A 21,149-nucleotide genomic window follows, 5' to 3' on the forward strand; every position below is an offset into this window, starting at 1 on the left:
CATGTTGTTTTCTTAATGTGCAGGTTGAGCGACGATGGGGATGACGGATGTTGAGCAGCCAAAGCTGAAATAGTATTTTTATTTGGTCTTTTGGATGGTGTCGTGTCGTCATACATGGCAGCATCTGTCTTTTGGTCTTTCCGCTGCTTGTAATCCGATACAATGTTTTCCTTTAAACTCTGAATACTTTAACTTTTGTAATGTCGTCTTAAGTACAATGTTTAAAAGTGAACTTCCTTTATTAAATGTTTTGGGTCAAATATTCTTGTTACCCCCTTTCTTCCCCGCTTCTTTATCCCCCCCCTAGTCGCGGTCCACCGTACTTCCTATCCTTAGGAAATGCGGGCGTGACAGAGTGGTATCAGAGCCTAGGTTTTCTCTTTCTGCTCTGGACCCAAAAAAAAAAAAAAAAAAAAAAAAATTCTTTTTCTGACTGGAGTAAATTTTCAAAAGTGTCATTGGCTCAACATCCGACTCATCGCACTCAACCTGAAATGAGGTAATGAAAATTTCGAAATTTTGGAAAGTATATGGAAGTGGAGGAAATTGTGATTTTGGTGTTGAAAATGATTTTTATGTAAAGTTTAAGTAAATGTTGAGACATGTGGAAGGGTACAACGTGATGTGGAAAAGTTGGAAATTATTTGAGCTATGAACTGTTATGGTGTTATGAACTGTTGATGTATGATGAACTTATATGAAAGCATGTGGCTGATGTGTGATGATATGATGACGTGAATGTTGATGTGAGCTTTTATGTGAGTATGTGTTGGCCTTTTGAATGTTTGAACTTAGACGTGATAGAATTTCACTAGTGCTTCTTGGACCTATGATAGATAAGAGCTTTTGGCCTTTGAACACCAGCGGGTTTGGGTTAGAACAGCGATACGTGCATACACTCTCTCTCTCTCTCTTCTTCGGTTATGTACTCTGTTTTTATACGCGAGGCGGTTGTTTCTGTTTTTTTCTATAGATGGCGCGTATGTTCCGAACCCCGCGACGGAGTGATCGCGATAGACTTAGGGCACAGAGGGTGCTCAGAGATTATAGAGTGTACCGGAAGAAGGATCATGTACCGTTGATCGAGTTCGTGGCACACTTCGACACCATCTGGAGGGCAGCTCAGGAGTTCGGAGTGACAGAGCATGACGGCATTGAGAAGCTAATAGATTTGCTTCCCGATAGCTGGAAGGAGTGGGCCGAAAGAACGGCGAGGAGGTACACGTGGCATGAGCCCGCTACCGATGACATGGTGGGTGACATGGCTGGCTTTCGGAAAGCCGTGTATTGTGCACTGGTGGACTCTCGAGAGGAGCAGCCCCCACAGGAGGTGGAAGAGAGGGTCGTGTATCAGGACAAGTATGTGAGCATGTACGTGGGTGAACAAGGGTATGAAGATGTTTATGAGGAGGCTCTGCCAGGGAACTCCGAGGAGGACGACGACGAAGACCCGGAGGAAGGGCCTATGGATGAGGATGATAGAGTCGTAGTCTAGAATTAGAATAGTTCGTTGTCTTTTCAGTTTTTGCTTTCTGTACGATCTGCTCTTGGGAACAATGTTGGCCTTCTTTCTTTTAATGAGAATTTTGATTTTGATTTATATCCTATGTGTTGCATCTTATACTACATGAAGGTTTTATAAGAAAATTTTGAGAAAGTGGTAATTTTGGATGAGAATTGTAGTAACACTTTTTGGATATTGAATCAGAATGCCGCCAAGACGTGCACGCCAACCACGACAAGAACCCCACGTGGAGGCACCACCTCCACCACCACCGCCACCACCACCTCCACCCCCGCCTCAACAAGAAAGATTCATAGTTACGTTCTCAAGGCAGAATCCCCCAAAATTTGACGGACAAGGAGACCCATCCAAAGCGGAAGAGTGGATACGCGGCCTCGAGCGTATCTTCAGGGTCATGGAGTGCACAGATAGGGAGCGCATTGCTGGTGCTACCTTTCAACTGTTAGGTGCTGCCGATTACTGGTGGGAGACTCGGCAGAGAACTATGGATCCTGCACGCCTGGAGGCGCTAACATGGGAGGAGTTTAAAGTAGAGATCGATAACAAGTATGTTCCAAAGACGTACAGACGGGCCAAGGTGGTAGAGTTCCACACACTAAGCCAAGGCCGAATGACTGTAACCGAGTATGACCGAGCCCTCGCGCAGATGGCACGATATGCGCCCGAGTTGATGGACACCGATGAGAAATGGGCGGTGAAGTTCCGGGCCGGGCTCAGAGATGAGATAAAGGCCGCATTGGCCTGTCGAGGAGAACTCTCCTACTCGGAGATCTTGACTTGTGCACTGGACGTGGAAGATGCACTCCCTAAGCCAAGAGTTGTGGCAACAACAAACGCGACACCTCTACAAGCTCAGCCGGGCCACCAAGAGAAGAGGAGGTGGGATGGTGACCAGGCTCAGTATGGTGGTAAGAGGCCACAACACATGAGGAACCCACCCTACAATGGCGGGAGACAGAATACTTTCCAACCGAGGGCAAACTTTCCGCCGAGGAACCCTCAATGTGGAAGGTGCTTCAAGTACCACGCCGGGGAGTGTCGAGACCCTAGGTGCTTCAACTGTGGTGGGAGTGGCCACTACATCCGAAATTGCCCAAACAAGCACATGGGAACGGGAACGAGACAGAACCAGCTAGGTTTCCGTCCACAATCCCAGGCACTACCTGCACCTCCACCGCAACAACGCCGCCAAGGATTACCATCGCAAGCAAGGGCCTACGCCTTGAAGGGGAAACAGCCGGCAAACGGGAAAGAAACCTTTGAGCAAGGAAACTTGGCAGGTATGGGCACACTTCTCAATATGCCTATAGTTGTCTTGTTTGATACGGGTGCGTCGCATTCCTTTATATCAACGTCTTGTGTGGATACTTTGGAATTACCTACTGTTAAGACCGAACCCACTATGAGTGTGACCTCACCGGTAGGCGGGGCTATAGATATATCCCGATCTTGTGCATGTGTGAACTTTGGAATAGGTGAACTCAGTTTAGTGGCTTATAATTTGCAAGTAATGACGATGGGTAGCGTAGACATAATCTTGGGTATGGATTGGTTAGCGGAGAACCACGTTACCCTTCATTGTAGAGAAAGGAAAATTTCGTTTGAAACCCCCGGAAAAGAGCCGATGAAGTTTCACGGAGTCCCAATGAGCCGACGCAAGTCCATTATCTCTGCGCTGCAAGCCACTACAATGATGAGGAAGGGATGTCCAGCGTACCTTGTTTATTTGAATGGGGAGGAGAAGAAAGACAGGAAGATAGAAGATGTGGCGATAGTGAGTGAATATCCCGATGTCTTCCCCGATGCATTGCCGGGACCCCCACCCGACAGGCAAGTAGAATTCACGATCGATCTGGAGCCCGGATCGGCACCAATATCAAAAGCACCTTATAGGATGGCGCCAAAAGAGTTGGAGGAGCTTAAGGTGCAACTGCAAGAGCTACTGGAATTGGGATTCATTAGACCTAGCGTGTCACCATGGGGAGCACCAGTGTTGTTCGTAAAGAAGAAGGATGGAACGATGAGGATGTGCATCGACTATCGGGAGCTAAACAAACTAACGCTGAAGAACAAGTATCCACTACCAAGGATAGACGACTTGTTTGACCAACTTCGAGGGGCAGGAGTCTTCTCTAAGATGGATTTGAGGTCTGGGTACCATCAGCTGAGGGTTCGGCGAGAAGATGTACCCAAGACAGCTTTTCGAACAAGATATGGTCATTATGAGTTCGTTGTAATGCCTTTTGGACTGACGAACGCCCCGGCAGTGTTCATGGACCTTATGAACCGCGTGTTCCATCCATTTCTGGATCGGTTTGTCCTGGTTTTCATCGATGACGTGCTTGTTTACTCAAAGAACGAGGAGGAGCACAAAGAGCACTTGAGAACCGTCCTAGCAACTCTAAGGGACGAGAAACTATATGCCAATTTCAGTAAATGCGAGTTTTGGCTCAAGGAAGTAAATTTTCTTGGACATGTAGTAACTTCAGATGGAATTCGTGTAGATCCGGCCAAGGTAGAAGCGGTGCAGGAGTGGAAGTCACCTTCTACACAAAACGAAATCCGAAGCTTTTTAGGACTGGCGGGCTATTATCGAAGATTCATCGAGGGATTCTCGAAGATAGCAAGGCCAATGACGCAACAACTGAAAAAGGGAGTCAAGATGATTTGGACGCCAGAATGTGAGGCGAGCTTTCAGTTGTTGAAGGAGAAATTGACCACCGCACCAATCCTAGCTGTGCCGGAGCCAGAGACTGACTATGCGGTATATACGGATGCGTCGAAGGTGGGACTGGGATGTGTGCTTATGCAGAAGGGGAAAGTGATTGCATATGCATCGAGACAATTGAAGCCCCATGAACTGAATTATCCGACGCATGACTTGGAACTGGCAGCTGTGGTACATGCTTTGAAGATCTGGAGACATCATCTTTATGGAGTCCGTTGTGAGATATACACGGACCATAAGAGTCTAAAGTACTTCTTTGAGCAAAAGGAGTTGAACATGCGCCAACGTAGGTGGCTCGAGTTGGTAAAGGACTACGATTGTGGTATAAATTACCATCCGGGAAAAGCAAACGTAGTGGCCGATGCTCTTAGTAGGAAGTCTCGTCTCTTCTGACTCTAATCATGATATTATTTATCTTTCAAAAGGGTGATCTTTTTCGAGGAAAGTGTGGTTGAAGGGAACTGTTTTAAAAGCTAAGCAATCGAGGTGGGCTTTTCTACCCTACTTTTATGTGGGTTATCTTTAAATACGGACTTTGTTCCGGAAATGTTTATGGAGGTGAACTGTTTGTCTTGCCAATTATTTCGTTTTGAAACCTATCTGAAGTGGTTTACCACATATGTTTAATCGAATTCGGGTCTGTTGGGCTGCGAACCCTCAGGCTAGTGTACACGAGACTGGGTGCCATCTGAGAGCAAGTTGGCCGGTCTAGATGACCTGGGGTGTGGCCACGCCCCTTGTCATGGTTTGGATCAGATAGTGTATGATTGAGGGAATAAGGGTGGCAATATCGGAAAATGACTGCGCAGTCGAATTTATGAAATGTATTTTGTGTACTTGGGTTATTTTCATTATACTCAAAACCCCAATGTTACACTGTTATGGCATGACAAACTATGTTTTTGGCGTGTGTCCACTGAGTGCATAAGTACTCAGCCCTGCATGTTGTTTTCTTAATGTGCAGGTTGAGCGACGATGGGGATGACGGATGTTGAGCAGCCAAAGCTGAAATAGTATTTTTATTTGGTCTTTTGGATGGTGTCGTGTCGTCATACATGGCAGCATCTGTCTTTTGGTCTTTCCGCTGCTTGTAATCCGATACAATGTTTTCCTTTAAACTCTGAATACTTTAACTTTTGTAATGTCGTCTTAAGTACAATGTTTAAAAGTGAACTTCCTTTATTAAATGTTTTGGGTCAAATATTCTTGTTACCCCCTTTCTTCCCCGCTTCTTTATCCCCCCCTAGTCGCGGTCCACCGTACTTCCTATCCTTAGGAAATGCGGGCGTGACAAAAATAAGTGGAATTAGTATCCTCTTATATACTCCCTCATCCCAATAAAAAGAAACATTTGTTTTGTATACGTATATACGTAAGTTTTATAGTTAAATGTGAGTATTGATTTAGTGGATTATAGGATATTTACCTAAAATTGAAAAAAATGGGTTAATAGGACTTTAAATTAGGAGTATCCCAAAGTGACGATTGAGATATTATTTTATGAATGGAAGGAATATAATACTCCTTCCGTTCCACTTTAGGAGTCCCAGTCACTTTGGCACATCCGTTTTGTAAAAATCATAATAAATTGTTAAAGTGGAGAAATGGTAAAGTAAGAAAGAGATTAAGGTAGATAAGAGTATTGTCTTCATTATTCTCTCTTACTTTGTCATTTCTCCACTTTAATTATTTACTTTGATTTTTACAAAACGGGTGTGCAAGAGTGACCATAACTCTTAAAGTGGGACGGAGAGAGTAATAAAATGATACATGTATTTTGGATTAAAAAAATAAACTCCAGTATGAGACAAAGTAATGGCGCATATATAGAGGGATTACTCATATTAAAAGAATGGCATACTTTAAAAGAATGGCATACTCATAGTCAAAGGCCATAGCATGACTATGGCAGTAGTAAAATATTCTAAATTTTACACGAAATATGGATATAGTGATTACTCATTTAAAACGAAAAATTAAATCATCCTATTATGTCGACAAGGACGCAATATAGTTGAGTGGTTCAAGGTGGTCCCTAGATGACACCTAGGGCTCGTTTGATTGACATGACATGATATAATAAGATAGTTATCTTAATATGGTATTTTCGGTCCGAAAATAAGTGTCATATGGTATTTTCAGGATGTTGTTTGGTTAACAAGATAGTGATTTATAGATAAGACGTAAAATGATAAAAATATCCTTATTACTAAATATATTTGTAGGTAAATGTATCTATATTGTAGGATTAAGTTAAATAAATGAATGTTAATGATCACTACAACATACAATTCAATCTTCTTCATTAAGGCACACGATTCAATCTTCTTCTTCTCCCTTATCACAAAATCAGAATCCAATTTCTAACTCATTGACCAAAATTCAGCTCCTCTTTCCGTCCCATAGCAAGTAGCCTAAAATCAAAGCCTTCGTAGAAGAGGTCGAGCGGCGATCCGCCGGAATGAGGTTGCGTGATGTCCTTGGACAAAATTCCTTCTTTTTTAAAAAGCAATTTTATCCTTTCTCAAACATCCAACAAACTAATCTCTACCAATTTTATTCTTTAACAAAATCACATCAAATTCAAGAGCAAAATATACAACGGAAAAGATGAAGTAGAAAAAAGAAGTAATTCATGTGAATGAGAATAAAAACCTACGGAAAATCGAGTTCAAATGCTACATGATCAGTACAAACACCTCAAGAATCAATCATCTCAGCTCTTTTTTACTCTTTTTCCGCCTCATCGCTTTTCCTCTTCTTCTTCGTCGGAGAGTCTCTGTCGCCTTTGGAGTGGGACTGGAGCAGGTGGTTGAAGGCGTCAGAGGAGGAGAGAGGTGAAATGAGAGAGAAGGGGCATTTGTAGGTATCAAGTTCTGCAAATGTGTGCGATTGTGTTATCACATTTTAGTGGACAGTTTTTCAGGCCTGGATGGGCTTTCTTCACTTTTTCGGGCTATGTGATAGTGCAAACATGGCAACCAAACCAAGGTAAAAGGGTGGATAAGAGTGTCCACAATGGAGCCCTCAAGGGCCACCAAAGTTGGCCCGGCCACCAAATGTGGCTCTCATGGGCTCTCCACAATGGTAAATAACAAGGGCCCGAAATGTGACCCTCTCCAAAATAAAAATTAATTTGTTTGCTTTTTTAATGATATTTTTTAATTTAACTACAATAAATTTTATTAGACTATAACTTATGATATTTATACAACGAAAATTTTCTAGTTTAAAAACAACAACCCGAAAACCCAAATCACTCTGCGGCGCTCCCTCTACAGTTCTAGACCTCTTCAACCAAATCAGCCTGCAGTGTTGTATGCGATATTTGGCTCCACATATCGGTGTACCGCTGGATCAAGTATTCATTAGTATGTGGTACACCCATCTGCAGGGGATCCATGACAATACCCGAGCTCGAACTAGCACCATCTTCCGGTGCCCATCGCTCTGCAACAAATCCTTCTTGGTACAGTTCATCGTCGGAATCCATATTTCAAAAGTTGAATTGAAATAGATTGGAAAGATTGGAAATAGTGGTGTTTGAATTGGGGTAGAAAAATGGAGGAAAATAGTGTGTATTTATAAAAAAAAAGAAGCAAAAAAAATATTTTTTGGTGGTCGGGCCGCGGCTCTCGGCCCGCTGCAGTGGTGGGCCGCGGGAGGGCTGCGGCCGCGGCGCACACGGCTGAGCAGCGTGAGGGCCGCGGCCGCGGCTCCCTCTCGGCTCTCGGCTCCCAGCCGCCTGTCGTGGCTCTCTGCAGTGGGGGCCGCGCACCCGAGCCACGGGCCGCGGCTCCCCACTGTGGACACTCTAAGGCCACTAACATGGCAATCAAACTAACCCCTAGTATAGTATATGTATCTAATTATTGGTGAAAGTAACGCAACACTTATCCAAATCTGCAATTTTACACAGCTAATAAAATATTTCAACTCACTTTTTATTTGATGTTTACAATTACACCATACAGAATAATAAAATTGCATCGAGGCCTTTTAGGATATACTACATGCATGGGTAAGACTGTAAGGGTGGTCACACATTTTTTTTTCAATAAAGCTGTTTTTGTATTCGAAATATTGAACCAAAAATTTCTCTTATTTTGATGATAGCGGCTTTTATATAATATTATAGTAAGAATAATTTTTTGATAGGAGCCTCTGTATTTGAGAGCTTAGCTGCAAAAAGCTTGAGTCTAAAATATAATTACAACATTAATGTAAACAAATTAACAAATTTAGGCTGATTTGTATTCATTCCCTTATTTTAAAAAAAATACTCCACTTACATTTTATAATTTTATATAGTATTTTGAAGTGTTAATCGGACCAATCAATTGGATTTTGAGTTATCTCTCAAACATAGACAAACACAATTAATTTGATAAGGGCTGAACATTTTAAATTTCAAAAGAAAATATTATTAGTAATATGTTTTTAATAATATAAGCTTTTGCATAATAATTCACATAACAAATAATCGATAATACTATATAAATAAAAACAATACTTCCTTCGTCCCCAAAAATTGACAAAGTCGTATATAACACGGATTTTAATATAGAATTGATATAATAAGAGAGGGGTAGGAAAAAGTAAGAAAGAGGAGAAAAAATATAGTGAAAGTAGTGTAAGTGCATTGTAGAATTAACATTATTAGTGGTGCATGTTTGTTTAAAACTTTTCTTATTTAGACTTTGTCTAATTTTAAGGAAACAGTGCAAAATGAAAAAAAAAACTACTTTATTTTTGGGAAGGGGGAGTAAAAAATTGGTATCATCTCGAGCCCCCCACCCCTAAGGTGTGTACACCATTAGACCATCCACAATAGGAATAGCCCAGCAATAGCCCAGTCATAGCCTAGCCACTGCCACATCATCAGCACTAAAAATCCTCCTGCCACATCATCAAAACAAGCAAATAGCCCAGCAATAGCTCAGCCATAGCCTAGCCACATAATATCCACATCACTATTAACAAATATATACAAAATGAAATAATTAACAATCACACAATATACGGAATTAAATTTACGACACAAAAACAAGAAAATTCATTAATATTAATAAAATTTAAAAAGTACATTAATAAAAAAAAATTACTTAATTAAAAAAAACTAACGGCGGTCAATCCTCCGCGCCCATAACTCTTCAATTAAATCCTTTTGGAGTCGAATATGAGCCGTCGTTTGGCGCATGTCGGCATGTGCTTGTAGGAGGCCGGCTTCATCGTGAGGTACCCACTCCGTACGTTGGGGGCGGCCACGACCGGCTTCATTATCGTCGTTGACCCAATTGGTCAGTTCGCCACCTTCATCTTCGACAATCATGTTGTGCATGATAATACATGCGTACATTATATCAGCAATGCATTGGACATTCCACAAACGCGTTGGACCCTTAATTACCGCCCATCGAGACTGTAGCACACCAAATGCGCGCTCCACGTCCTTGCGCGCCGACTCCTGCCGTGCCGCAAAGTAGGCCTTCTTCTCATCTCCTGGGCATCGGATCGTCTTCACAAAGACGGGCCACCTAGGGTATATCCCATCCGCCAAGTAGTAGCCCATATCATGTTGGTTGTCGTTGGCGACAAAACTGATGGCCGGACCGACGCCCTGGCACTGCTCGTTGAAAAGTGGCGACAAGTTGAGGACGTTGAGGTCGTTGTTCGAACCAGCTATCCCAAAATACGCGTGCCAAATCCAAAGCCGGTAATCAGCTACGGCCTCCAGGATCATCGTGGGATTCTTTCCCTTGTAGCCGGACGTGTAGAACCCCTTCCAGGCTGCGGGACAGTTCTTCCACTCCCAATGCATACAATCTATGCTGCCTAACATACCCAGGAACCCATGCTAACTCCCGTGCATCCGCAACAGATCTTGGCAGTCTTCGGGGGTAGGCGTTCGGAGATACTGATCACCGAATACTTCTATCACTCCCAGACAGAAATTCTTCAGACATTGCAGGGCAGTCGTCTCACCGATGTGGAGATACTCGTCCTACATGTCTGCCGCGCCTCCGTAGGCCAACTGCCGGATTGCCACAGTGCACTTTTGAATAGGTGTGTGGCCGGGTCTGCCAGCCGCATCGTGCCTGAAGCAGAAATACAGATATCGAGACTCCAATGCGTTGACAATACGCATAAACAGGTCCCTGCTCATCCTAAAACGACGCCTGAAAAGGTTGGCGTTGAACTGAGGCTCCTGTGCGAAGTAGTCTTCGTATAGGCGCTGATGTGCAACTACGTGATCCCGATCAATCACACTGCGGCGGTGGACCACTGGGGGAGGTCGAGGTATCGCCGGCTGCAAGGCCCTTTCCATCCATTGGTTTATCGCGTTGGTCGTATAGGAGTCCAACGCTTCGGCCATTCGACGTTCGTACTCCTCAGCATCCCCTCCGCTACCACCACTACCACCACCAGCGTTACTCATTTCGCGTTGTTGCTCTTGTACAGAAATTAAGATAGAGAGAGTACTCGTTAAAACAAGTGGTGCGAATGAAAATGACGAGCAAAGCGCGTATATATAGTGTTTTGAAAAAAAAAAAATTTCGCGCTAGGCGGTGCGCTGGGCTATCCGGGCGCTGCAATAGCGCCGAGCGGATCGCCCAGCGCTGCGCGATTTCTCTCTCCATTCGCCAGCTGGGCGACTGCAATAGACCGCCCAGCGAACCGCCCAGCACCGGCGCTCGGCTGGGCGGCATTGTGATGGTCTTATAGCAAATTGAAGTTTCATTTAGTTAAAAATTCTGAATAAACTTCGTACCTATAGAATCTAGAAAAAAAAACTCTTCTAATCATTCGAATATTCTGAAAAAGAAAATAAAATACAGATTAAATTTGTCAACTACTAGACATATATGGCATGTGGAATTGCTTGCACTTCAATCAATAAAAGTGGGACAATCCCCATTTACCCCTTTTCACTTTTAAGAATATTTCTTTCAAAAAAAGAGTTTATAAGAAATCGACTTTTATAAATGCAAATAAATAAAATCGATTTATTTTGAGTTGTTTGCACTCCATTGTGGCCGCCGATAGCCCCTTTATTTTCTATTCATCTCTCTGGCTTTATTTTTCTATTAACAAAAAATGTTCAACAGGAAGAGTATTATTTTCTTAAATTAACCCTAAAGACATTTTAATAACAAATGGAGTATAAGTTTATTAATATATCCAGAGATATGAATAAAAAATATAGTACACTCCTTATTTATGCTATGCTATGCTTTTTTTTCTTTTTTTTATGCTTTGTTAGGTTGGTGAAGAATTGCTTTACAAATTTGATGACAAAACCCCACCACCGCACTATCTTAATGGATATATGGGATTCACCCACCCAAGATTAGGAAAAATTTATAATGAATTAAATATGAATTTTGTTGTTGTCATGTTATAATCTGATACTTATCTTTCAAGAAATAAATATAAATGTTTATGTACTCCCCTTAGATTTTAAATGAACGGATCATGTTTTATTTAAACTTATTATTACTAATTATATTATTATCTTACTAATTTCCCCTATTATATTTTAGAAGTTATTACTTAAAAGGGCTTGATTTAAAAGGCTAAGTTCACACATAATTTTGATTTTGAATTTGAGATATTTAATGGGAAGTTAATCTTTTTTTTAATTTACAGATATTTCATTCGAAAAATAAATATGTTCTAGATTATTACAGAAAAGCGAATCTGTAGTAACATGTTAATTTAATTTAATTTAATTTAAATAATATTTATAAACTGATTTAATATAAAATGTCGGAAAAGTCAAATTTGTGTAATAACTACACCCACAATTTAGGACACACAAAAGTAGGTAAGACTAGAACAAATTATTAATCAATTACTAAAATACAAATCACACCAAGACACCAACCAAGCCAATATTCTATACTCCACTAGTGAAAGAGAGATAATTCTCAAATTTGAATATGGAGCATATATTTATCAGACCATCGCCATCTATCACAATCACACCAACTCCCTCCTATACAAAATATTAGTATAAAAATACTATGCAAGTGTGATTAGTAAATACCAAGATGACAGAAAACAGCAACTTTTCAAGAAATAACTCAAAACCACATATATATAGATAGGGGTATAGTACATCTCCATTGTTTTCCAGTCCAAAACACAGTCAATACATTATAAAAAAACAAGTGAAACAATAATAATATGATTTGCCTTCATAGCTCAAGTTTGCTCCCTGCAACATCGACCACGAACCTGTATCGAACATCGTTCTTTTCGAGCCTCTCGAAGGCAGTGTTAATGTAATCCATCTTCACTATCTCAATTGTGGAAGAAAGGTCCTTATCCTTGCAAAACTCCAGCATTTCCTCTAGCTCGTTCATGCTACCGATGAAGCTTCCCGTGATACTCTTCCTCCCTAGATTCAGTCGAATCACATCACTTTCCCGTTAATTAAGTAGTCGGTACACACTACTAAGTACTAAGTAAGTCGACTTATTTGAACAAAATACAAGAGATGGATCAAATTTTGGTTGATTATGACATTAGAGAAATGGTAGGTAGGATTAAGATGGATGACTATATGATATCCAATTACTTAGTCATATAAGTTATAACTACCAACAAATTCATACTCTTAGTCCATGTATAACTACCATTTTCTAGGTTGGAGATTAATAAACCTAATTGGATTCCAAATCCACAAGAATTTTTACCAACATTTATAAAATAAGAACCTTTAAAATAGAGGGCAGATTAAGAAAACTCACCAAGCATGACCATTGGGCTGATAAATTGCAAAGGAGTATTAATAACTCCCATCAAGATCAGTTTTCCATCAATTTTCAACACAGAGAGGTAAGGCTCCAAGGGATGGTTCACGGGGATCGTGTCGATTATGTAGTCCAGCGAGTCAGCAGCCTCTTGCATCCGAGCAGCATCCGAGCTCACCAAGTACTCATCAGCGCCTAGGTGATCCAACGCCTCCGCTCTCTTCTTATCTGAGGAGCTGATAACCGTAACATGGTGGCCCATGGCCTTCGCGATCTTCACTCCCATATGTCCGACCCCTCCAAGCCCCAAGATGCCGCCTCTTAGGCCGCTCTGTTTTAGGCCAAAATGGTTGAGGGGACTGTACACGGTCACCCCTGCACATAGCAACGGTGCAGCCTGCTCCGGTGCCATTCCATCAGGGATTTTCACCACGAACCTGTGAAACGAACTAATTAGAGACGAGCCAGATCATCGAACAAAGACCACAAAGTAGTCGAATTATGCTTACTTCTGATCAACAACCATAGCATTAGCAAAACCCCCTTGAGTGGGCTTTCCATCAGTGTAAACGTCGTTATACGACCAAATCTTCTTGTTGCAGTATTGCTCGATGTCAGCCTTGCACGGGCGACAGCTGCCACAGCACCCGACGATGCAGCCAACTCCGACCACATCACCAGCCCGGAATTTGGTCACATCTGATCCAACCTCAACCACCTCACCAACCACTTCATGACTATGCAACAACAGAGGAGAATTAGTCTTATTAAATTTTGTAACCACTCAACAACAACAAAACATGATATCCTCACAAACATTTCTACGACAAATTACATTACACTATTAGCAACATGAAACTACTGTTGAAGATTCAAAAGAACAGAAAAAAGATAAGATTCCAAATTCAGACCTTTACACCTGTTTTAGCACATTTACAAAGATCACAAACAAACAAGTGCGTGGAATGGATAGTGAATTCTGATTCAGCTACAAAATAGAGAGAAGGTGATTGAAAATGAAATGGACCCCACCACCACAAACTCAAATTCATCCCAAAATCAATCAATCAATATTCAATTCAGGCACTCCCCTCACACACACACTATGATACCAAAACAGTAGCCACAGTCATAATAAAACACAATAGAAAACTAAACAGTTCAAATTAAACACACACACACACACACAAGAGAGGGAGAGAGATGATACCCAGGAACCATGGGGTAATTGGACATGCCAAGGTCATTCTTGATCTGGTGAATATCAGAGTGGCAAATCCCACAGCACATTACTTTCAAATAAACATCCCCAGGCCCTGTGTTTCTGCACATGCATCAATTTATTTTCCCATCAAAATCCAATCTTTTTCATAGCAACAAAGGGAATCAACATGGGAGAGACAAGAACATGCACTGGTTCTCAATAAAACCACATAAAAAAGCAATCTTGAAATACCTGAGAGTGTATGTATATGGGGACAGAATCCCTGAAGGTTCTCTTGCAGCCCACCCCACTGTATTTCTTTCTGCTTCCAAACTGCCCATGTTGCTCTTTTTTCAAGGTTAAAGAGATTAAAACTTTAAAAAGTTTGGACTGAAATTCAGAGAGGATGGATTCTTGTCAACTTGGATGAATACAGACACATATATATAGGCATATGGGGAAAGGCTAAAATGCGAGAATTAGGACAGCATTAAAGTAGCTACTAGCTATGATGACGAGGAATAGGATGCCATCTTTAATTTTTTGGGTTTCATTCGTCTTGGCATATCGACTTACATTAATTAATTTGATACTAAGAGGTTTAAAAAATTGAATTTTAAAAATTACTATGTGCCCAATTTTTAAATTTATCAACTCTAATATTGTTTTTTTAACAAATAAAATCCTTTAAAGATTCTAATTTGGTGCCAACAAACTCTTACAATAATAAATAGTAAAGAAAAAATTTAAAAAATGCGATAAATGAAAATAATTAAGATAGTTGTATAAAAATGGACTACTTATATCATCAAAACAGACGGGGGTTGGTGAAGTGTTTAATTATTGACTTCCCAATCATACCATCGTCTATTTTCTTTTTAGGTTTTCCATTTATATTATGTAGTAGTATAAGCTTACAGCTTTCATTAAATTTTGAATAAATTTTCTTAATATTGACTTCATTCTATATTCCTTCACTCCCAATTATACTCTCAATTTCTTATGTAATTTTTGTAATGATTTTTCTTAAATAAGCCTATATAATTAGGACGCAAATGGTACGAGCCCATAATTCAATATACATTTATAAAATCTCTTTTTAATTGATACGGTACAAAATATATATTCAAACTTGGGGAGATGATCAAAACAAGTATGTGTTTAAATTTAGAAATGCAGCTCAAATCTTGACCCTGATTAAATGATCTAATGGTCAATAATTAACCAAAAACATGGAGGGTCATTATTAAGCAGCTTTATGTCATATTAAAAAATTCGGGTTTGATGTCATCGTAAGATCATTTTAGGTCATACTTTGTTAGAATGACCTAAAAATAAGCTAACAATGACCTGAAAAATGCCCTACGTATGACTTTATTCTGCATTTCTGTATTTAAATTTAGTTTTGCATAGATCAAAACCCATCAATCTTGTATTTATTTTGCTTCTTTTGTAGCAAATGTATATGGGTGATTCCAATTGCAAAAATGAAAAGGTTTAATATATAACTTTTGAACACGATGTTATAACGTATAATTCCAATAATGTTATACTCCTATTAAAAACGTTGTTTTTTACATTATGAAAATAAAGAAAAGAACATAAAAAATATTTATTTACTGAAACGATGTTATTTGAACATTACTTAAAAACCCGTTTCATATATGGATAAAATAATTTAAAAAATAAAAAAAATCTTGATTTAATATTTTTTAAAATTCTTATAGGACTAAATGGAATTTAACCAAATTCTGTGTTTTAAATAACTATGATCTCTTAAACACATTTTTAGATGGTCATCAACAAGAGATAATTCTAGAATCTAGAAGATAAATCAAATTTTATTAAATAAGGACATAGGGTATCTAAAATTATTATATCCACGGCTTGAACCCATTTTGTGGATGTTGAAAGTGCATAACGTGTGACAATTGAAATTTAAGATGATTTTTACCCTAATAAGCAATAATCTTTCGACCGTTTATATGCAAGGTGGTTCGCTTGTCGATGGAAAATCAGTTGAGTAATGTTTTAAATCTCAGTATTTTCATGCAAGTAAACACTTTCTTGTTGCTGTTGTTAGTGTATAATTACTTGTACAAGAAATATGAAGTCAAAATCAAATTGAAAGGATCTGATTAATATTTTACTATCGATTAGGGTGCTGAAAAAGAAACAAATAAATTAAGTATTTGGGATTAAGTTAGGTTGTAAAATTATACTGTAATAATCAATCAAACTCATGGCTTATACATTTTTTAGAAGAATTTCAGAGTAGCGAGTAATGGAAATTAAATAAGATTAATTGTATACATTAATTAAACTTCCATTTTTGTAAAATTAACTTGACTTATATATGGGGCCCACTTTGATGCAGAAGAGGAGAGTAATTCGTCACTCAATGATGACAAAATCAAATTAGTTTATAAGTTAAAATTACTACTAATACTACAATTAGTTAAAGTTAAATCACAACTGCAATTTGGTAGTAGGTAGAATTGAAACGTCATCCAGATGTCAGCATCAACTTCTTATCTTGTTAATTGTCGTTGAGGCTAAGCTACGCAATTATTCTCGTCACCATATTTCTACCTAATATCCATTGATTTATAAATTTCATGCCTACTTTTCATTCACAAGATATTGACACGTGTTCGCTAAGACCATTAGCAAAGGTGGCTCGGGTGGACTCCACCGGTTCGGGAGCCGGTTTCTGACGGTTCCGGCAACTTTTCAGAGGCTAGGCCGTAGGGTCAGTGTGTAGGCCTGCAAAACCGGTCAGAAACCGCCGGTTTTCGGTCAGAAACCGGCGGTTTTCTGACGGAAACCGTGGACAACCCGCCGGTTTAGGGTTGAACTGCCATATGTTTTTGTATATGCAAAAACAATTACATAATTGTATTTGTATATACTCTAGTCGATGAAGTATATTTCTCTATACGGCTAAATGAGGGAAACTTTTGACAATTCTACTATATTTGTTGATTGTTAGACGAAACTCAACATTTAAAGTTGAATTGCTAAAGGTGTCATTAATTTAGTTATGTAGAAAGATCTTCTTCGCCGGTTAAGAGTATATATATAATACACTTATACGTTTAAGAACTTCAACATCGTTTCTTGTCATTTGTAATTAGTTCTTCACTAGTAGTCTCATTTGTATTTAAATTTTGTTTAAGACTTCAAGACCGCCATATGTTTTCAATTTGTAATTGTTGTAACTTGTAACGTGTAATTTGTAAACATGCAATTTCAATAAAATTGCAACTTTATCCGTATTTTTTTCAATTTTATTTACTCACATTTCATAAAAAAACAAACTTGAAAAGTGTAATGTAAGTTGATTAAAATTGAAAAGTTGAAAAATGCAAAAAAAAAAAAAAAAAAATCGTCGAACCGGCCCGGAACCGGCGGTTCAAGCCGAAAACCGGCGGTTTTGAACCGCCCAGTAACCCGCCGATTTTTTGAACCGGAACCGGAACCGCCGGGAGCTAGGCGGGCCGGTTCAGGTTCATACATTCCCCGACCCTTGAACCGCCGGTTCATGACCCTGAACCGGCGGTTTTCGACCCTTGTGCATGCCTAGGGTGGAGGCTCGTCAAATTTTCATCGTATTTAATTTTTTATTTTTCCATCCTATAAAATGTTATGACTCGATACGAGTTTTAAGAAATGGAATAGATTGAAAAAGTTAATCGAATGTAAGTCATGTTTCTATATAGTGTTTGTTTTATACTCCCTCTGTTCCCAAAGAGAGTATGCACTATTTCCTTTTTCGTCCGTCCTTAAAGAGTATGAACTTTCTAATTTTAAAAAATTCAAACAACATACTACCTCTACACATCATTTTATATACAACTTATATCATTACCATCAACACTTATACCATTATAATAATGTGAACCCCACTCTCCACTAATATTATTTCTCTCTCTTTCTTACTTTTCTCCCTTATTTATTAAAACTCGTGACGAACCCAAAGTTCATACTCTTTGGGGGCGGAGGGAGTATAATTATAAGTTGTGAGTGAGAATAAATTACTGGAATGTGAGATTCATTACCAATAATGATAAAGTGAAATGTGATAAATTTTGTGGGATGAACGACAATGAAAATAAGTGACAAACCTTCTGGGATGGAGAGAATATAAATTAGTGTACTAATTAATGTAAGGAAAACGGAAGCTCTACATATATGACATAATATGCTCTAACAAAAAAAATTTAATTTTTTAATAATGAATGCATGAATAGTTTAACAAAAATGAGGAGATTCAGTCCGTGTTGTGTATGGTACTACTTATAAAATGTATAACATCACAAAATTGAAGTATAGCGCGGATTTTTTTATTTGTCAATCATATTATAGAATCTTAGTCTAATTTTTTAATATGTACTAACAATATGCTAGTCTACAATGTGACATTTATACACCACATATTTAACAAAATACTGTCACAAAACTAATACTATAAGACTTAAAAACTACTAATGTTCCGGAGAATCATGGCAAACTAGCATGATTTTGCATACTTAATAGTAATACACTGTCTCTTCTATTTTGTGAATAAAAAGTCAGATTGGCCTAATAGGCTAGAAAAATGTGATGTTGAGATAACATTAAATTCATTGGCTATGAATGTTCACATAGAAACGCTATCCTGAAATAGTCCACATATAACGCCCAATCATTTTTTTATACTACTGCATCTATTTATGAAAAAATATTTTAATAGAAAACAATATGGAGTAATATTTTAATATAAAATTTATAAAATAAAAAAGCTAAAAAATAATTAAAATATTATTAGTGAAAAATGAGACACATTTCATTACATACATTAGGTTATTTATTGTTAACAAGAAGTAGGTATATATGAATATTAAAATTATTGATATCCAACACGTGAAATATTGCTAAAATAGATAATTGTATTTATTTTAATCACGAAGTTGGCCAATTCTAGCCGGTCTTAAAAGGTTAAAGATGAAATATTAAATTACAAAATTTTCCTTTTTGATTGTTCCATTTGTATACCAAAACTACGTCAACTAGTGATGCTCAAAACAACACCGATTGTTTCTCATAAAATAAGTATTTATTCATTTTGTTTCCAGTCTTTTCTTATTATAATAAACCAACGTCATTTTGAACACCATTAACTGACATAGTATTGTACAAAGATGAGATAATAATAAAAAAAATTTATAATTTAATATTCTATTTTTAAATATTATAAGACTGGGTAAACTTGATCATGCTTCATCAATTAAATGACTTTTTTTTTTTTATCAAAATAGATGAAGAAATTAGTAGCGTTTGCCAATGGAAGTCAAGATAAGAGGTATTGAAAATACCAATTCCAAACTAAATGATGCCCCGTTGTCAATGTAGACAGTTAATTTGTGAACCTTATTAACATCTGACTTTCTCCACAAATCGTTCATAAATCTTCTTCCCCTGCTTAATTTCTTTGTTTCTAGAAATTTAAATTAGAAAATAAGGAAGATTTTGATAAGAGCTAGAAATATGGGCCAAGCTATCATAATATTAATATTCTAATAGAGGTGAATTGGGCTAGCTCAATATTCCAAAGTTTTATAATGAAAGATATTTAAAGTAGCTCCGTATATAATCTGTTTGGAATATTCATACTGGATGTGACTAATTTTCTACTACTATAATTATTATGATCGAGTTAAAATTTCTACAAATATCGAAATACAGGTGCCAAGTAACGATAATGTTATATTTCTTGAATTGGTGCGTCGATAGAGAAGATAGTGTTGTTTATTTCTTAAAATTCACAGTAAACTTAAATGAGATTTCTATTTATGGATGTTGTGTTGTGATAATTTTTTACCAATGCCAAAGGTAGTTGAAACATGAAACTGTCTTCTCTTCCAAGACTGTAGAAGTGATCCCATATCCCCAAAGTCTCGGCCTTGCAAATTCCAGACAAGCAACTGGCGCTTTCGGAGAGCCTAAATATCCTGTAAGATCGAGGCGGAAATATACTCCACCGAAAAATTTGAATGTTCAATAAATGTCCCAGTGGTTGTGTTGCTGGTCCCAAACCAATAAATACTTTGCGAATCTCTATTATAATAATTAGTTTACACCTACTATTTTGTTATAAGTATTTATTTTTTAGTTAAATGCTTTTTTTATTTGATAGTAGAATATATAAAATTTAATACTCTGTATATAAAATTGATAAAATATGAAAAATATCAAGAAAAATAAAATTGAAAATAACGTTACTAGAGAATTGAATCCACGTTATGAAAAATCTTACCTAAAATAAAAGTACTAGCTTATTTTTGTGGATGACAAAAAAAGAAAAATAAATGTATTGGTTAGGGATTAATGTAGTACAACTCTCATTGTCTCAGAAGAAAATACTCCCTTTGTTTCATGCCTAACCCATTAGGGGTTACTTGGTATGGTAAAATGAAATGAGGGTTCGGAATAACACTCCTACCCCTATTTCATTCAATTGCTTGATATTTTTTTGCCATACGAATCACCATTCCATTTCTACATGGGAATAGTCATTCATTCCAAAATCCAAACCCTATAATTCGAACTTTGCGGACATAAGGCAGCGAGTCGTCGACACCCTCCATCATCGGAACATTGTCGATGTACTATAAATTATTGGAAAATAATAGTGCTGGCTTTATTTGGGCTTTAATCAATAGACCTGGTTGTTTGGCTACCGTCACCAAAATATTTACGGAAATGTTTGCTTTTGTACATCACTTGTCGCAATTTTTTCGTTGATTCATTTTTTCCCAAATAAATAATTTCTTAGAAAGTTCAGGGAGCCTAATAATGTTTACTTTTGTATATCTTGTTAGGCCTAATTTTCTTAAATTTATACTAGAACTCGGGGACTTGCAAATCTAAATTACTTCATACACACAATGG

General features: G+C 38.1%; 1 protein-coding gene across 1 annotated transcript; it reads right to left on the reverse strand.

Moving 5' to 3' along the window:
* Positions 1-12,336: 12,336 nt before the first annotated feature.
* LOC121753746 (cinnamyl alcohol dehydrogenase 1-like) lies at positions 12,337-14,706 on the reverse strand. Its single transcript, XM_042148994.1, has 5 exons — positions 14,469-14,706; positions 14,223-14,336; positions 13,522-13,749; positions 13,010-13,449; positions 12,337-12,657 (listed from the first exon to the last, which is right to left on the reverse strand). Exons 1-5 carry the CDS (start codon positions 14,555-14,557, stop codon positions 12,455-12,457), a joined length of 1,074 nt encoding a protein of 357 aa, XP_042004928.1. The 5' UTR covers positions 14,558-14,706; the 3' UTR covers positions 12,337-12,454.
* Positions 14,707-21,149: the final 6,443 nt, after the last annotated feature.

Source organism: Salvia splendens, chromosome 11 (assembly GCF_004379255.2).
Source record: "Salvia splendens isolate huo1 chromosome 11, SspV2, whole genome shotgun sequence".
Taxonomy (NCBI): Eukaryota; Viridiplantae; Streptophyta; class Magnoliopsida; order Lamiales; family Lamiaceae; genus Salvia; species Salvia splendens.

Coding starts and splice junctions, on each gene's coding strand:
- LOC121753746 (XM_042148994.1), bottom strand. CDS start 14,557: ATGGGCAGTTTGGAAGCAGAAAGAAATACAGTGGGGTGGGCTGCAAGA. Junction 14,337..14,468: donor CCATATACATACACTCTCAG/GTATTTCAAGAT, acceptor ATGCATGTGCAG/AAACACAGGGCCTGGGGATG. Junction 13,450..13,521: donor GCTATGGTTGTTGATCAGAA/GTAAGCATAATT, acceptor TTCGTTTCACAG/GTTCGTGGTGAAAATCCCTG.